Here is a 16,984-nt window from a genome sequence, read left to right as displayed (position 1 = left end):
CTGTTGGATTAAGGCTCTACGAAAGATCTTCATGTGGATCTGTGGCTTGCTACAGCGGCGCAATTTGGTCAACAAGTGACAGAGCTTCGTCTTCGGTCTTGCCACGCTGCAAAAGTTGCAGAAGCAACTCCTTGCGCACAGCCGATTGCGCTTCCCTGAACCGAAGCTGGCGCTCATCCCGTCTCTCTTCCTGCTCTCTGATGGCGCGGGCTTCGGCAGCGAGACGGCTGGCCCGGGCCTCCTCGAGTTCTTCACGGCGCCAGCTAGATTCAGCATGCAGTCTTTTCTCGCTAAATTCTCGAAACGTTGTTGCAAAATCACGTTTCCGCGCTTGGTTTGCTTCGCGCTTCTGGTGGCTGCGCCAGTTCTCTGGGGGGTATCGACGCTTGAGGAGTGTGCTGGAGTTGGCGCAGTAGTGGTCGGCGAAACTGACGCCTGCGAGTACTGCGTGGGTAATTCCGACGTGGTGCCATCCGACTGCTGCTCTGCTGTATCAATTAGCTCATGGCCATCGCTGGCCGTGCTTGTAGACGGCAAGTTGGAGATGTCGAAATCTTCGTCACGATCGCTGCCATGTTCGCCGCGGTGTTCTTCTTCTTCGTTCACTAGCGTCGTATAGCTACTGGGACTTTAGGCATCGTAGCTAGGGGCAAATTGGGCAAGGTTAAAACTCAAACTTGGTTCACCAGCTTCAGCACTTCCATACAAGCCTTCTTGAGTGGACCCATCACTATTTGCTGACGGATTGTCCGTGGTAGAGAATGGAGAAATGTTTTGCCGGCCTCCAAACATGCCTTTGATGTCGTAGTAGAGCGGACAAGCTTTTTCAACAGCTTCTTCGAGCGCCAGCCCTGCTTTGAGCTGCGATTCAGTAAGGCCAAATCCCGTCTGGGAGTCTAACCTTTCCCTGATTTTCCTGAGCACCTTAAAGTAAGATGTCGAGCGGCTTTAGCATGTAAAAGCATCCCATCGCTCGGTATACTTAGCCGGTATCAGCGAACCTGCATCCGCAAAAGCCTTCAAGCAAGATGTAAACACGTACTCTGCCATTTGACCGAAGCCTGAAATCTTTGTGCGCGCCCCTCCAAAGCCAGCAGAGTGGTCTCCATTTGCCTTGCCCACAATCACACTGAAATTAGCCGTTTTTTTTCAGCCATTCCACCATAAACTGCCTCTGCAGTAAGGTGGTGTGGCCACCCTTCTGGCCCTTTTGGCGTGCCATGCTGTACCCTTCGCTTCCCAGCCACCAGATTCGAAAGTAACCAGGTTATATATTTCGGAAAATCTACTGACCAGGTTGTTTTTACATAGCCGTGCGACAAATGACCAGGGTATTGACCAGGTAATCAGTACGGTATTGACCAGAATGTAATTAAAAAGTAAATTACAATGATGTGCAAAGATTCCCCTTACCCTATCAAATCTTAAAATTTTGTACAACGGTGGGCGGTGAAACGTTCTCCTGGCCTCTCATTTCTCAATTTGCGCCGAAAGCCCACAATGAAGCGGAAACTGTGTAATGTGGAAGACGTCGACTCCGACGAAGACGACGAAGCTGTGTCAACGTTCGGTGGAGGAGGCGATAGTTCAGGCGACGACAATGAAGACACGGACCGGACGCAGCTAGCCCAGGGCACGCAGTTAGTTCGGGAGGGCAGCGAAGACTCACTCGACGATCTCTTACTCCAGGAAGATTCATTTGAAGGGAAGGAGCTGAAGCGGCTCCACGCCAGTTGGGACGCTTGGGAGAGGTATCGAGTTAACTACTGCGAGGAGGAGAACGCGCATCTAGTCGTTCAAGAAGCAGTGGAAACAGCTGCGGAATATACATTCTGAACTTCATGTGGAGACTGCTTGACGAAAATGTGAAGAGTGCGCATGAGGACTCTGGACTCAATATCTTCCGGCTACGTGTGCTAGCAGCCCTGCTTAATCTGTAATACATTTGTTTACTCTGTGTAATTGATGTGTACGTATTCCCGTTATAGCGTAAGTACCTGTGCAAAAGACGCACCAGACATGAAAAGAAACTTGTCCATGAAAGACAGAGAGAAAACGTGAAGAAGCTATCGACGCCTTGAATAAACACAAAGTGCTCAAACCTGGTAAGCGACCGGCATCAACCTGGTTTCCAGCCTAAAACCAAAGCAGTATTGAAAAAAAAACAAGTTCGAAAACCTGGCAGAAACCTGTTTGAAAAACCTGGTGTAAATCCTGACACCAAAATAAAAGAAAAGGATACAATCCATCTTATCACACCTGCACTTACACCTGGTGCGCAACCTGGTATGTAACCGGACACGCAACGAAGACGGAGCTACAGCTCAGCTTGCAGCCGGATGCCGTCCAAGCACCATGATTACTTTGGAGCCCGACTTCGATATAAAATGGACGCGCAGATCTCTTTATGAATCATTTAGTGAGTATTCAGAGCTGCAGAAAAACAAAGAACATCCATTTATTTATATTACGGTTTTATTACAGGTGAATTTTATCTTACAGCCTGTTTTTTACCCTGCCAAATTCAAATCAGGAGATAAAACAGGTTAAATTCGCGCGGCTATGCAAAAATAACCTGGGCAGTATACTCGTTCTATATATTTAGCGGCGTACCCCTAAAAATGAGAAATCAAAAAATTAGCTGGAAAAATGCGTCTCGGGAGGCGCATTTTTCGACAAAAATGAGGCTCATCTCCGCCAAAAAAAATCCTAATTAATGACAACTTTGAAACCCCCTAATTGTTTGTATTGATCGTTTATAATATGGCGCGGAGTGTCTACGCGTACATCAGTAATACGTATTTTTCAGATCAAATATAATACAGTAGCAGGGCTGTGAGCAAAAATAAAACGAGAATCATAGCACGCTGGCAAATTGACCGACAGAAGAATACAATTTGGAGGAGCGCACAATTATTCACTCGATCCTAGACGCAGTTAACAACCGTACAGCTACAGTTGTGTGGGCTTGACCGTGATACTCTGCTGCAAAGTGTAGGTGTGGCCGGCCGGAAGAGGTTGCTTGACGCTGACCCGACCAGGTTCGACGCAAACCATGTTGATGTACTCCTCGTCACCGAAGTCCTCCAGCTTCTTGGCACGCTCGGCACCGGGGTTCCACACGACGGCGTCGGTTTTGGTCTTGATCGCCTTCTGACCTTTCTTACCAGTGATGAAGCCCTTCTTCTGGACGGTCACAGAGCGGTCTTTGGTGCTGACACCTTTGATGGTCGCGACGATTTTGTCCGGGGCGTCCAGGTACGTGTTTCCGGTCTGCGCCGTGGAGTTGGTGAATGTGACGGACTGGCGAGTCTCCGTTTTGTTCACCTTGGCCACCTGATCGAAGTAGTCGACTCCCTTGAGGCCCGACACCGCCACACCGCCATTACGGGAGTCATCCACCCACAGGTAATTGTGCAGTAGCGTGTGGAACTCGATCTGTTCCGTGTGTGTGTTTTGCACACGCAGCGCAGTCTGAAGCTCGTTAGCGTACAGCTTCACCTCGTACTCAAGCTTGAAATCTACAGGCCACATCTGACGAGTAGAGTTGCTGGCCGCCATGGTGAACTTTGCCACGCTGGGGCTGTTGTCGGTAGCTTCCTTAGTGCTGGCCACAGCCCAGTTGGTGATGCGAGCGAAGCCGTGGTTAGGGAAGCCAGGGGCGCCGCCAAAGTTAGGGAACACCACAGGGATGCCGCCACGAATGGGGTTCACGCCATCCATGAATGAGTCCTTCGACATGAAGATGACGTCAACCTTCGGGTCCGTTGCGGCGCGGAACGACTTGACGTGGGCGCCGAATAGGAAGACCTCGGCACTGGAGCCATGCGGATGCGACAGCTTGACGGTCTCCAACTCAGCGTTCACGGCAGTTAGCGACGCTAGCAAAGTCGACACGAAGACTGTAGTTTTGGACATGAACGAGCTGACCATTGTAGAGACGTCCAGCTCGGGATTGCTTGCTCTCCAGGCGATTAATTGAAGAATGAAAGCTTTAATCTAAGAGACAACACCTCGCAACTAGCCATGACAAAGCAGCACGGGCACATCACAAGATACTGGATTAATACCAGCAGGAATAGCGTATGGGTAGGAGGAAACCTCGTACGATCGCCAACTGGACTATCTATCAGTGGTCAAGTTTATTATACGTGCTTTATTAAAATTGGCTCATCGCAAACAACGCACTTCACACGTCACTATTATACGATGGCGATATCCTTTGTGTTTACCAGTACAATTTACTGCGATGATTCTCAACCTATTAAGACCTCTTGCTGTTCAACGAGACTGTATGCAAGGGGAGACGATTATCGTCTCCCCCTGTAACGTTACTGTGATTATCGCGACGATAATCAAAGTAACGTTACAGTTGTATTAGTGTTAATGTGAATTGACCCTCGATTTAAATTTACTCGCACGAGTTAAGCTGAATCGGCCGTCGACTCAGCTTAAATCGCGCGAGTTCTTGTGAATCCGCATTAGTTGCTTACTATCAATGTTACTTAACTTTTTTTGCTACACTGAGTTTAAAATGTGGCTAAGACAGCTCTCAAACGCAGCCATTCCCTGCTCAAAGTGAAGTTGTGCGTACGTTTCAGGAGCAGTAGCAGTGTATTCTTGCGGTTCACCATGCACCTGTGTGAGACGATGCCACACTGAGAGGAGGGGGCGAAGAAATTGAATAAAGCCATACGGAGCATGCAGTAGTACATGCATACTGTTTTGATACATGTATCTTATTGTGAACACTGTTCACTTCTGGGGGCTGGTTCTACAACGGTACTGTCCAATTGCAAAATCCATACTGAGTCCAATAAGGGCGATCTGTGAATAAGTTTGGGGGTTCTGTGACTACCGTCTCCCGTCTGCAAGTGCATGCAATGGTAGAGCGGAGTTCGGTACATGTAGCCACGGGGACACGATCAATAGACCGTTTCACTTAGTCATTCGAACGATCCGCTGACGGTAGAAATTGTCATGCAGTGTCGCCGGACGTCCATTTTTCCTGTGAAACAACACTTGTTCCTGGTGCAGTCGGTCCATCTTGTCTAAGTATACGCTGGCAGCATGGCAGACGTTGCGTAGCTCAGTACTATCTAACTGTTCCGCCACAACTTCTTCACACTTCAAGATCCTCCTGGCCCGCTTGAGCTTGCCCAACTGCAGCGCATTGTACATTAAATTCACCCTGCATTTGCTCTCCAGCACAGGGTCCTTGAGACCCATAGAAATCCCAATCTGTAGCTTGGCCAGCAACGTCGACTGGCTTAAATGGCGACATAAGAAGTGTCCACCTCCTAGGGTGGAGATGTAGGCGTTGGCCGTCACTAGGGCCACGACAGCGTTGACGAACCTGACCGCACGTCTCGCCGACGCCATATACAGTGGTAGCAGCTGTCTTGGGCGGTATGTAACTAATACAACAGCTCTCCAGCTGCCGACAGTCTCCGTCACTGCATAGCGCGCTTCAGCGTCTTCCCATTGGTTAAACGCGTTCAGTGTTGATGGCTGAATAGTCTGCTTAGAGCTGAGTGCCGCCAGCAGCGCCAGCAGCTGCCGCATCTCGTCTGGATACGACGCGGAGCCTTCGAGTGAGAGAAGGAAGGACACGAACTGGAAAACTTCTGGATCCACGATCGCCACGCTGCCATAGGCCACGCGCGTTGCTTGGGTGGGAGTGGGCAGGAGTGCAGTTGTAGACGCCGCTCGATTCAGCGCTCGCAATGCTCTGCGCTCCTGTAGCGGCGCCTCGAACGCCACGACGCGCTGGCGCAATCCAACCGCAATCATCGCTGTCATGCTTATTCTTGTTTCTGGAATGGCTTTAAATGCCATTCGCTAAAAAAAAAACTTTTGAAGTGAAATGGGTTTTATCCAATAGTCAGCGTCGATCTTGAAACGACGCGTCCTCAGGAAATCCTCGCACTAGACCATGTCCCTGTTCCAGGTGCGCGAATGGTGGACTGCTAAGGGCGAGCATGATGAGGAGTATACGCCTGGGACGCTGGTGGTGGGCAACGTGGATAATGATTCCTCTGGACACGGTAAGTGCCGCCTCGTTCGTGAGTTGTCTTTTGATTTTTACCCTCCTGGTTGCTGGAATTCCACAGTTAAAATCGTAACGGGCAGCTTGAACGGGGTGCTGCGCATGTATTGCCCTACGCAGAGCGAATTCCGGATCGAGCATCTACTGCTAGAGGAGAATATTCGACGTCCCATTTTGCAGTTGGCTCTTGGCTACTTTATTCCGTGAGTTGAATAGGATTAAAGTTGATGAAAAGCAATTGACAGCTCACGTTATTTTCTGACAGTAACCAGCGCATTTTAGCACTCGCCATCCTTCAGCCGAGGCGAATCGGAGTTTATGTGGTGGAGGGCGTGGGCGGAACGGGCATGGCGGCCAATTACTTTAAGATCACGCTGCGATACGAACACCTACTTGGCATCGACGGTGAACACTTTACAGCATACAACTTTATCTACGGGCCTTTCGGGTCACCTAGCTTACATTCGGGAACAGGAGCTCCTCAACGATCAGAGCGTGATCATCTGTGCGTACAGTCGTTGGATGGCCGGCTGCAGTTCTTCGAGCAGGACAGGTTTGCCTTTTTACAGCCGCTCAACAACAACTTTCTCCCGGGAGCGATATGTTATGCGGCCAATATGGACGCTGTGGTAGCTGCCACGTCCGATTTACAGCTCGAATGCTACCGCTATCAAGTTCTGGCATCGGCGTCGCTTAAGAAGAAAAGAAATGCTTTAGACGAAGACGGCAAGGAAGATCGACAAAAAGAAGCCGCGTTGGCGTCAGTGCATTGCGACTGGAAGATAAATATTGGCGAAGTCATCGTGGATATCCGCGTCGCACGGGTGTCATACCAGGAATCAGCTTCAAGTTTTGACATCCTCGTACTGGGTGAGTTCACGTTGTTCGGTATCAAACCGCAAGGAGAGGTTTTCCTGCAGAAGCGACTAGGTTTCCATCCGTCGGCGTTTATTCCTTTTCGACGCTACGCTTCACCGACCGAGAGGGTATCACAGAGTACAACAGGGATGGAGAACCTTCTCATTGCCAGCCACACGAAACTCTGGAGTGTCTTCAAGGAAAAGACGCTCGTTTGGTCTGCATGTGCGTCAACAGTCCCGGTGGCACTGCAGATCACCGAACTGGGAGGCATCGACGGGATGATCGTGAGTTTGGACTCGGACGGAGCGCTGAGTGTCAACTACATGGGCACAGACCCGCCGTCTTCTGCTGTTGTCGCGCCAGACACAAAGGAAATCAACTACGAGGAAATGGATGAGGAGCATCGGCAATTATTGAATGTCATACGTCGCGCACAGGGCGAACGAAGGACAGAGCCCAAGGATCGAGTCTTGATTCGAGCGCAGGTGCCAGCGATCCTGGATGCGCTACCAGATCGTAGCGATGAATTCAATCGCGGTGGAGCAGGCTCCGCACAAGAAACGAACAGTAAGAATACGCAGCTGACAATGCGCGTGTACGTCACGTACACTGGAGCAACGCGTGTCTCCAATGTGACGCTGTCGGTGTCGACACCCGAGAATGTCGTGGCTAGTGACTCCTCGTTCGTGATCGGGAGTATCGACGGCAAGGCATCGACGCCGCTTATTATCCCAGTCGTCTTACGTCCAAGTTCCGACGCCATGCCTACGTCGCTCTCCGTTACAATCTCAGCGTCTTACACACTCGAGACAGGCCAGCCGAGGGTCTCGCAGTGCGTTGTGAAGCTCCCCATGTGCATGGCATGTCGCCTCGTCCCTCCCGTCAAGTCCAGTACCTTTAAGTTTACTCTCGAGACAAACCAGGAGCCTCTTGAACTTGCTAGTTTGTTTGAAGACATGCTCCATCAGCCAAGTTGCACGCCCGAGTGGGCGAAGCAGGTAGTGACAGGAGGCTCCGGCACAAATGTACTGAGTTTTCAGTACTATAACGGCGTCGAGGCGACAATCCTCGTATCGAAGAATGCCGGACGCTATCGTATCCAGTCTAACGAGCTCGAGGCGCTCTGGATGGTGTCGCAGGAACTAGTGGCACGACTTCGTGCATTCTTCGACGGACAAGAACTGCACACAGAGGCCAAAGGAAGCGACGCTGGAACTGCCACGGCTCTCGAGGTGTTCTACCAGGAGCCACTGCCGCTAGCTGATTACTTCGGCGCTATTGACGCGCACTTCGTGCTTCGGAAGGAAAAACTCGAGCTCGCAGCGCAGCTGAACGACCGAGCGCACCAGTTCCGTGTGATCCAGAAGCGGCTATTGGTGCGCTACAAGGATCGCAGCCCCGCCGCTGTCAACTTCCTGGACGTGCTGCTACACGGCACGTACGACCAACTCATTTCGCTGTCGCACGCCATGGAGGCGGTGGAAGCCAAGCTGAACCGTGCAGCCAACCGCTTGGCGTGCTGCGTGTCGCTCATCCTGATGCTCATTAAGTTCCGGTTCCATCTCAGTGATGAAGACGCACGGCTGCTAGAAGCCTATCTTTCTCCTGTCGTGAACGAGACGGCTGACAGCGGCGCCGTGGAGCAAGGCTGGGAGGAGCGGACAGACTGCGCTATGACGGAGTTGCTGCGTACGGTGCTGGCCAAGCAGCCTCAACACAAGGACGGCGCATCTGCGGCATCCGCTGTCGCGACGAGTGAGCTACAGATGCAGGAGGACACCAAGCGACTCAAGAAACACATCACGATCGTGTGTGATCGCCTCGGCAAGGGGGCGTCTCTCGTCCCAGGCAACAGCACCAACACAGTAGCCAGCAGTGCAGCTCCAAGCGAGTCCAAAGGAGACTAACGGCCCGCAGTGCTGTGCTGTAGAAAACATGTAGGACGGATCCATTTGACTTGAAAAGTGTAAGGACGAAGTTGAAGTTGGCTGATTGCCAATCACGCATCCTATAGGCTAACAAAAACTCTTCTAAATTACATGATTGGATGAAAACCCGGAGCTAGTTCGGGCAAATAGGGAAAAACCTCTGACATCTGCTACTCAACCCACCCGCCTTCCAGCAGAGGGCGTGTGGGCAGAGAGGTACACGTATCCTCTGCTTCTTGTCTTTCGTCTCTGACAATGGGCGGCGCAATTGAGTTCTCTCTGTCCATCACTTTCAATTTTCCCCAGTAAGAGACCAAGATGAAGGCGGCGCTGCAATTGCTCGTGAGCTACGCGGCTGTGTTGGCGTCGATGGCGTCGGGTGCTCGCCACGAGGACGCGTTGGTCAAGGATCTGCCAGGTCTGACGCGGGAGCTGTCGTTCAAGCATTACGCCGGCCACTTGCAGCTCAAGGAGGAGGAGAAACTCTTCTACTGGTACACTGAAAGCCAAAGCGACCCGGAGAACGACCCGATCGTGCTGTGGCTCAACGGCGGCCCGGGATGCTCGTCCCTGGGCGGGTTGTTTACCGAGAACGGCCCGTTTGTCGTACGTGACGATCTGAGTATCAAGGTGAATCGCTACTCGTGGAACCGCAAGGCCAACATGGTGTGGCTCGAATCCCCCGCCGGGGTGGGCTTCAGTGGCGACGTGGAAGGACCAAACTACTACAACGACGACGTCGTCGCGGTTAAGACACGCGAGTTCCTTAATCTCTTCTTCAACAAGTTCAGCGAACTCAAGAACCGCGAGTTCTACATCACCGGTGAGAGCTACGCTGGCATGTACATTCCGTATCTGGTGGATCGGTTGGTGGAGGAGCCGATCGAAGGCGTCAACCTTAAAGGATTCGCTATTGGCAACCCGTTCACCGACAATATCATTGATGGTAATGCCTACATCGACTACTACTACTCGCACGCAATGGTGTCGCTGGAAGCCTATGAGAAGATCAAGGTGCAGTGCGGTGCTCACATCGGCTGCCTGTTCGACGACACGCCGTGTCCCTCCGGCTGTGAGGCGTTGCTACAAGAGGCGGAGGTCGGAGCTGGTGGCCTCGACCCATACTTCATCTACGGTGACATCTGCCTCATGGACAATACTCAGGCCAAGGCTCTGCGTAAGAGAGCGAAGCCGTCGGTGCAAATCTCGCCCACACACCGTGGTGACATTGGAGCCTGTGCTGACACTCTCACGCACATCTATCTGAACATGCCGGAAGTACAGCATGCGATCCACGTGACTAAAAGCACAGGCGGTAAACTTGTTCAGTGGAAGGGATGCAGTGACCCCGTTGGTGATCTGTACACGTCCAGTCCGTCGTCGCTACCCAAATACCACAACATCCTGGGCCACAACCTTAAGGCTCTTATCTATAGTGGCGACGCTGACTCGGTCGTGAACTTTATCGGCACGGAGCGATGGATCGGCGGTCAAGGACTCAAGCTGAAGATCACTCAGAAGTGGCGCGCATGGTTCGGCCCCGACCAGCAACTGGCAGGTTATGTGCAGAAGTATGAAGGTCTGACATTCAAGACAGTCAAGGGAGCTGGGCACATGGTGCCGGCAGTGCGTCCGCTGCACGGGCTCAACCTCTTCGAGTGCTTCGTGTACGGCCAGGACGCCTGCAACAAGTTCGTGTACCCAGTGGACGACAACGAGATCGAGGCTGGTCTGACCGTCGTTCAGCAGGCGGCGAATGAGAACATGGACATCGACGATGTCAAGGCTGCCAAAAGGAACGTCATTCCGCACGAGTCTGACTCATCGGCAATCTGGTTGATCTTGCCAGTAGCGTGTGCTGTTCTGGTGGCGGCTGCTGCCGTTGGCATCCGCAATGGAAAGAAGCGTTCGCGCTACCAGCGTCTATACTCCAACGGCTATCAGACCGTGGTATAAGTAGACGCACAACTATAGATATGGCGTGAGTTGAAGAGACAGGGAGAGTATTTGTCATGGGAAGCTAAAGCCAGGCTAACGACGAAAGGATGATGCGTTTTCACCGAAAACTTTTCAGCTGCAAAAAGAGCTTTCGCCTAGATCATGGTGCAATGTACTGTACCATTAAAATTCACTTTGAATGGCAGCCTTCTTTGGAAAGCCGGTCGGCCAGATGAGTGTACTTGTCCCCTGTAAGTTGTCGGACAGCACTTAGCCACGATTGCCAATCAATTTTCGCCTGTGGCAAACGTGGCAGTCAGGAGACGGATGACACACGCCTCTCCATGTCCTAATCTCTTTATATACTTGTATCCACTAAGTGGATCCGCGCAACCGTTCTTTCACCCTCTCCACCACATATTTCGCGCATCCGTTGCGCTGCATTCTTCTCACTCTTCATCTTGACACCGCAGTCGCTGATCTTATCCTTTGCCCATACATAGGCCACGGATCCGATGTCGCTCTTGGTCGTGCTTGCATTGTTGGGCGCCATGCTCTTCGCCTCCCCCGTGGCGTACGATGCCCATCGCGTTGGCGATCTTCCTGGGCTCAAGCAGACGGACGTCCCGTTCTCACACTTTGCCGGCCAGCTACATTTGTCAACACCTACCGAGGAAAAGCTGTTCTACTGGTACGCGCAGTCGCGGTGCTCGCCCGAGAGCGACCCCATTGTGCTCTGGTTGAACGGCGGTCCAGGCTGTGCGTCGTCTGAAGGTTTCTTCACGGAAAACGGCCCGTTCGTCGCCAAGCGCGACGGGACGGTGGGGCTCAACCCGTACGGCTGGAATGCCCGTGCCAACATTGTGTGGGTGGACTCGCCGTCAGGAGTCGGCTTCAGCCAGCCTCTACAAGCTGCGAGTGGCTACTATAACGACGACGTCGTGGCGGACCGGCTTCGACTCTTCCTCCGTGAGTTTTTCAACAGGTATCCGGAGCTCCAAGGGCGTGACTTTTACGTGACCGGGGAGAGCTACGCCGGCATGTACATCCCGTTCCTGGTGGAGCGTTTGGTGGACGACCCGCTGGAAGGTGTGAAGCTCAAGGGTTTTGCCATTGGTAACCCACTAACGGACATGGAGATCGACGGCAACGCGTACATGGATTACTACTACTCGCACGCACTCATTTCACGCGGAGATTACTTCACGCTTCTGGATTATTGTGACCACGATGTGGCGCAGTGCATGTTTACGAAAGTCAACTGCACTTCGCGCTGCGAAGAGGCCGTCTTGAAAGCGCACGAGGCTGCGGATACTGGCGAGTTTAACCACTACTACATTTACGGCGATGTGTGTCACCTGAAGAACAAACAACGCGGTGCCCTGCACTCGCACCTGCTTGATAAAGTGGACCCGAAGATCCAGATGCACCGCGGAGTCGTGGGTCCGTGTGCTGGCGACTTCACTGACGCTCTACTGAACCGTCTCGACGTGCAGGAAGCGTTGCATATTGAAGGCGAACTGCCCGTGAAGTGGGTGGACTGCCAGCCCTACATCTCGCACAACTTCGACCGTACATTCTCGTCATTAAACAAGTATCGGAAGCTTCTTGGCAACGACCTAAAGGTTCTTATCTACAGCGGCGACGCCGATTCGGTTGTGAACTTTATCGGCACCCAGCGCTGGATTACGGAGGATGACGGTCTGGCATTGAAGCCAGCATCGCCGTGGCGTGCATGGCTTGGCCCTGATGATCAGATCGCCGGCTACCACCAGCGATTTGAGCTTGGACTTACTTTTAAGACCGTCAAGGGCGCTGGTCACATGGTTCCTGCTGTGCGTCCGCTCCACGGTCTCCACCTCTTCGACTGTTTCATCTTCGGTGACGATAAGTGCACGGCCATCATCTACCCGACTGATCCGTTCGAGCGCGAGGCTGCTGGAGGTGCTTTCGGGCCTGCAAGCAAGAAGGATGATGATGACGAACATCACGACGCTGTGCTGGCACAGCAAACCAGCGCGACCGTCTCGCAGGCCAATGCAACAGCCGAGGCGGCGTCGGGCGCCACCGTGTCGCTCTTCATCGGTTGCGCCTTCCTCATCCTGGCCACAACGGTGTACGCGCACCGCCGCCGTCGACAGAATGGACACCGCCGTCAGCAGTATCACCCGATTTAGACTCGAGCAATTTAGTCAAGACGCTAACTCATTGAAGAGACCACAGCTCGATATCAGCGCTTTGTTGTTGTTGTACTAATGCACTTCTTCTATCGTTGCTTTTGTAAACCCTAACGGTACTGTAGTGGTTTTAGAGCTGCACTTGAAACAAACTGGTTTCTTACCGGTACTTCATTAAGTATATCCGCTCAGCATGGGCAGCTCAAATAGCAGGCCTCAGGTGCCGGGCAATTGGCATGCCTCGCAGATCCCATCGCAAAAGGGCAAAGTGGCTGTGATCACGGGCAGCAACTCGGGTATCGGCTACGAGACAGCTTTGCAACTCGCTCGCAACGGGGCCCACGTGGTTTTAGCCTGTCGTAATGAGGAACGCGGTCGCGAAGCGGAGGCCAGCATACGGGAGGCTTTGGCAACTATTCCCGATGCTGGAACGGTTGAGTTCATGCAGGTGGACGTGAGCGACTTGTCCAGCGTGAAACAGTTTACAGAAGAGTTCAAAAAGACTCACAACCGTTTGAATTTACTCATTAATAACGCGGGGATCATGGGTGGTGTCTACATCAAGACGGTGGATGGCTACGAGCGGCAGTTTGCGACGAACCACTTGGGGCACTTCGCACTAACTGCGCACTTGTTCGATCTGGTGAAGGAGAGCACGCCCGCTCGCATCATCAATGTGAGTAGCATGACGCATCGAAACGCGACATGGGCATTCGACGAGGACGCCATAATGGTGACGAATGAGCCCAAGTACAGTCAGTGGCTCAACTACGCCAACACGAAGCTGTGCAACATTTTATTCACGTTCGAGCTGGACAGACGCGTGAAAGCTGCGGGTCTGGAGGGGGTCACTGCTGTCGCGTACCACCCTGGCACCACGTCCACGAACCTACTGACGGCGCCGTCCACGCTTAACAGCAACTGGTTGTGGACGACGGCGTTCAAAATGTGGACTTTAATGCCACGTCAAACCAGCGCGACGGGCGCTTTACCTAATTTGTACGCTGCTACAGGGAGCGAAGTCGAAGGGGGAGATTTCTTCGGCCCCAAAGGCTTAAACGCCATGTTTGGCTATCCAGCTCGCGAGATGCCGTCTAAGTTGAGCCAGTCGACGGCAGCAGCAACCAAGCTCTGGACGTTGAGCGAGAGGCTTGCACACTTGTCTTTTGACATCGAATCGTAGGCTATGTTTAGTGAAGGTCATCACCATGTAACAGCTCTATCAACGGTCCACTGAAGGGACATTGATCTGCTTGACTAGTCGTCGGTGTCCGTTGCCACCGAATCCTCCTACGGAATTGGATCCACTGCACCACACTTCAAACGTCTCCGCTATGCCGCTCGGTGCGGTGGTCTGCTATGCTGCTCTAGCATCGCTTACATTGTTGGAGACGTGTGCGACGTCACTGCCGGACACGATCCAACTCGAGATGTTCAACAGCATGGCTCGAAGTCAGGCGGCCAATGCGTTGCAAGGGCGGTATCGGTATCACCGATCGATCGACGAAAACCTCCAGGCGCTAGTGACCACGAGTGACGAGGATCCACCTGATATAGACGCTCGACGCAATGAAGAGACTGTGGAAATGGGGCTCCATTCCGGTTCGGGGTCGCACACGATTCAGGTGACAATCGGTGGACAGCAGCGTGAGCTCATCATTGATACAGGCAGCGGCAAGACGGCGTTCGTTTGCACAGGCTGCAACAAATGCGGCAACAAACGCAAGCACCAGCCGTTCATCTTCACGGACAATACTACGTATTTAAGCTGCGACCAATCCATGACCCCTCTGTCCAATATAGGAGAACCACCGTGCGTAGACTGTGAGAATGGCAAATGTAAATACGGCCAGACGTACATCGAAGGAGACCACTGGACAGCGTACAAGGCGTCCGATGTGATGCAGTTGTCGTCATCATTTGAGGCTCGTATCGAGTTCGGCTGTATCTACGAGCAGTCGGGCGTCTTCCTCGACCAGCCGTCGGACGGCATCATGGGCTTCTCACGACACCCAGACTCCATCTTCGAGCAGTTCTATCGACAAAAGGTGACGCACTCTCGCATCTTCTCGCAGTGTCTGGCTGAAGGTGGCGGTTTACTTACGATCGGCGGCGTGGATCTGGCTCGCCACACGGAACCGGTGCGCTACACTCCGCTGCGCAACACTGGGTACCAGTACTGGACAGTGACTCTGCTGTCTGTGTCCGTTGGCGACGCGAACAACACCGTGCAGGTGGATAGGAAGGAGTTCAACGCCGACCGTGGATGCGTCCTTGACAGCGGAACGACCTTCTTGTATATGCCCGAGAGCACCAAGCAACCATTCCGACTCGCATGGAGTCGAGCGGTCGGGAGCTTTTCGTTCGTGCCTGAAAGCAACACGTTCTACTTCATGACGTCGAAGCAGGTGGCGGCACTTCCAGATATTTGCTTCTGGTTCAAGAACGACGTGCACATTTGTCTGCCGTCGAGTCGCTACTTCGCACTTGTTGGTAACGGGATCTACACGGGCACAATCTTCTTCACTGCGGGACCAAAGGCGACGATACTGGGGGCCAGCGTCTTGGAGGGCCATGACGTCATCTACGACGTTGACAACCATCGCGTGGGAATCGCCGAAGCCATGTGTGATCAGCCACTGCAGGCCGAGGTGGAACTCAGTCTCGATCCTGGTGGTGACAAGTTCCGTGCAAGTTTCGACTACTCGCAGGCCCCTCAGTGGATGCTCGCGTGCGTCACTCTGCTGGCTGTGGCTGGGCTTATCAACGCCATCTGGGTTGCTGCTGCTATTGAGGGGGACACTACCGTAAACATCAAGGGTTCTTCGACTGCAAAAGAAAGCAATGCCTGGCAGGACGAGGAGTTCTCTTTCTTCCTCATGATGGAAGACGAACCCAAGTAACTACTGCTAGAACCATTTGATGGTTAAAAGGTTTAAAGCACATAATGCATTTCCAAAAGGGCATCATTCGTCCTCATGTCTCTCTATCCGAGTGCAACGTCCATGACCATCATGACGACGAAACCCACGATGGTGCCGAAAGTCGCAAGCTTCTGGTTGCCGCTCTGTGTCGTTTCCGGTATCAAATCGTCCACCACGACAAAGATCATGGCTCCTGCTGCAAACGACAATGCGTACGGCAGAATCGGCTGCACATACAGCACCGCACCCGCTCCGATCAACTGCATTAAGAAAAACACACAACCGTTAGTACGTATGACCCTCACTAACCACTCTTCAACATCAACTCACTCCTCCAATTGGCTCAATGAGTCCACTCGCCTGTCCCCACATAAACGCTTTAAACGCCGACGTGCCCTCTCTTCTCAACGGCATCGACACTGCCAGCCCCTCGGGAAAGTTCTGCAGCCCAATGCCTATCGCCAGATTCACGGCATTAGCGAAACTTGCACCGCTGCTGTGGCCCACACTGCCAAACCCCACTCCGACCGCCATTCCTTCAGGCAGATTGTGCAGTGTAATGGCAATCACAAGCAGCAAAACTCGACGGAAGCTACTGGTACTGGCAGTCGTGGGTTTATCGTAGCTCTCATTCTCCTCTTCCTCTCCCTTGTAGTCGTCATCTTTCTTCTTCTTCTTAAGATCGCCGTCCTTCCCACCCATCGAGTGTGGAGACACGCCCAGGTATTTCTCCAAAAGGGGCAACAGCCTCTCGGTGCCGAAGAGTGTCAGCGCTCCGAGCATGAAGCCCACAGCAGCGGGAACGAAAGACCAGCGTCCGTCAGGGCCATACAGCTCAGACGCCTCTGCAATCTCGATGGATGGCGCCAATAGTGACCAATAGGAGGCAGCCAGCATGACCCCACCTGCGAAACCTAGCATTCCATCCAAGATCTTCTGGCTCGTGTGTTTGTCCTCTACGTCCAGCACGAATACCATGGCCGAGCCTAGAGCGGTAAAGCCCCACGTGACGAGTGTGCCGAGCAGCGCCTGAACGACGGGGTGCTGGCCTTCGATCATGATATACGCAGGCTGCTACAATTGTAAAAACTGTTAAAGTAAGATTAC

The 16,984-nt window shown here is 52.8% G+C and overlaps 8 protein-coding genes across 8 annotated transcripts; 5 read left to right on the top strand and 3 right to left on the bottom strand.

The window, feature by feature from the left end:
• Positions 1 to 2,840: 2,840 nt before the first annotated feature.
• Positions 2,841 to 3,933, bottom strand: PITG_11528 (aldose 1-epimerase, putative; the record flags this gene model as incomplete). Its single annotated transcript, XM_002901042.1, has 1 exon — positions 2,841 to 3,933. The coding sequence occupies one exon, from the start codon at positions 3,931 to 3,933 to the stop codon at positions 2,953 to 2,955; it is 981 nt and encodes a 326-aa protein (XP_002901088.1).
• Positions 3,934 to 4,938: 1,005 nt separating this feature from the next.
• On the bottom strand, positions 4,939 to 5,802 carry PITG_11527 (uncharacterized protein; the record flags this gene model as incomplete). Its single annotated transcript, XM_002901041.1, has 2 exons — positions 4,939 to 5,647; positions 5,705 to 5,802. 2 exons carry the CDS (start codon positions 5,800 to 5,802, stop codon positions 4,939 to 4,941), a joined length of 807 nt encoding a protein of 268 aa, XP_002901087.1.
• Positions 5,803 to 5,935: 133 nt separating this feature from the next.
• Positions 5,936 to 8,817, top strand: PITG_11526 (uncharacterized protein; the record flags this gene model as incomplete). The annotated part of the gene is made up of 3 exons (XM_002901040.1): positions 5,936 to 6,047; positions 6,114 to 6,252; positions 6,315 to 8,817. 3 exons carry the CDS (start codon positions 5,936 to 5,938, stop codon positions 8,815 to 8,817), a joined length of 2,754 nt encoding a protein of 917 aa, XP_002901086.1.
• Positions 8,818 to 9,156: 339 nt separating this feature from the next.
• Positions 9,157 to 10,794, top strand: PITG_11525 (serine protease family S10, putative; the record flags this gene model as incomplete). The annotated part of the gene is made up of 1 exon (XM_002901039.1): positions 9,157 to 10,794. The coding sequence occupies one exon, from the start codon at positions 9,157 to 9,159 to the stop codon at positions 10,792 to 10,794; it is 1,638 nt and encodes a 545-aa protein (XP_002901085.1).
• Positions 10,795 to 11,291: 497 nt separating this feature from the next.
• PITG_11524 (serine protease family S10, putative) lies at positions 11,292 to 12,953 on the top strand (the record flags this gene model as incomplete). The annotated part of the gene is made up of 1 exon (XM_002901038.1): positions 11,292 to 12,953. The coding sequence occupies one exon, from the start codon at positions 11,292 to 11,294 to the stop codon at positions 12,951 to 12,953; it is 1,662 nt and encodes a 553-aa protein (XP_002901084.1).
• Positions 12,954 to 13,146: 193 nt separating this feature from the next.
• On the top strand, positions 13,147 to 13,633 carry PITG_11523 (glycoside hydrolase, putative; the record flags this gene model as incomplete). The annotated part of the gene is made up of 2 exons (XM_002901037.1): positions 13,147 to 13,541; positions 13,606 to 13,633. The coding sequence occupies 2 exons, from the start codon at positions 13,147 to 13,149 to the stop codon at positions 13,631 to 13,633; spliced, it is 423 nt and encodes a 140-aa protein (XP_002901083.1).
• Positions 13,634 to 14,383: 750 nt separating this feature from the next.
• Positions 14,384 to 15,856, top strand: PITG_11522 (aspartyl protease family A01B, putative; the record flags this gene model as incomplete). Its single annotated transcript, XM_002901036.1, has 3 exons — positions 14,384 to 14,476; positions 14,531 to 15,730; positions 15,809 to 15,856. 3 exons carry the CDS (start codon positions 14,384 to 14,386, stop codon positions 15,854 to 15,856), a joined length of 1,341 nt encoding a protein of 446 aa, XP_002901082.1.
• An 83-nt stretch (positions 15,857 to 15,939) lies between these two features.
• On the bottom strand, positions 15,940 to 16,936 carry PITG_11521 (Zinc (Zn2)-Iron (Fe2) Permease (ZIP) Family; the record flags this gene model as incomplete). Its single annotated transcript, XM_002901035.1, has 2 exons — positions 15,940 to 16,137; positions 16,208 to 16,936. The coding sequence occupies 2 exons, from the start codon at positions 16,934 to 16,936 to the stop codon at positions 15,940 to 15,942; spliced, it is 927 nt and encodes a 308-aa protein (XP_002901081.1).
• Positions 16,937 to 16,984: the final 48 nt, after the last annotated feature.

The sequence above is a fragment of the Phytophthora infestans genome, genomic scaffold, assembly GCF_000142945.1.
Source record: "Phytophthora infestans T30-4 supercont1.23 genomic scaffold, whole genome shotgun sequence".
Lineage (NCBI taxonomy): Eukaryota > Oomycota > Peronosporomycetes > Peronosporales > Peronosporaceae > Phytophthora > Phytophthora infestans.
The sequence above is the reverse complement of the archived record's forward strand: the minus strand, read 5'-3'. Positions and strand labels throughout refer to the sequence as shown.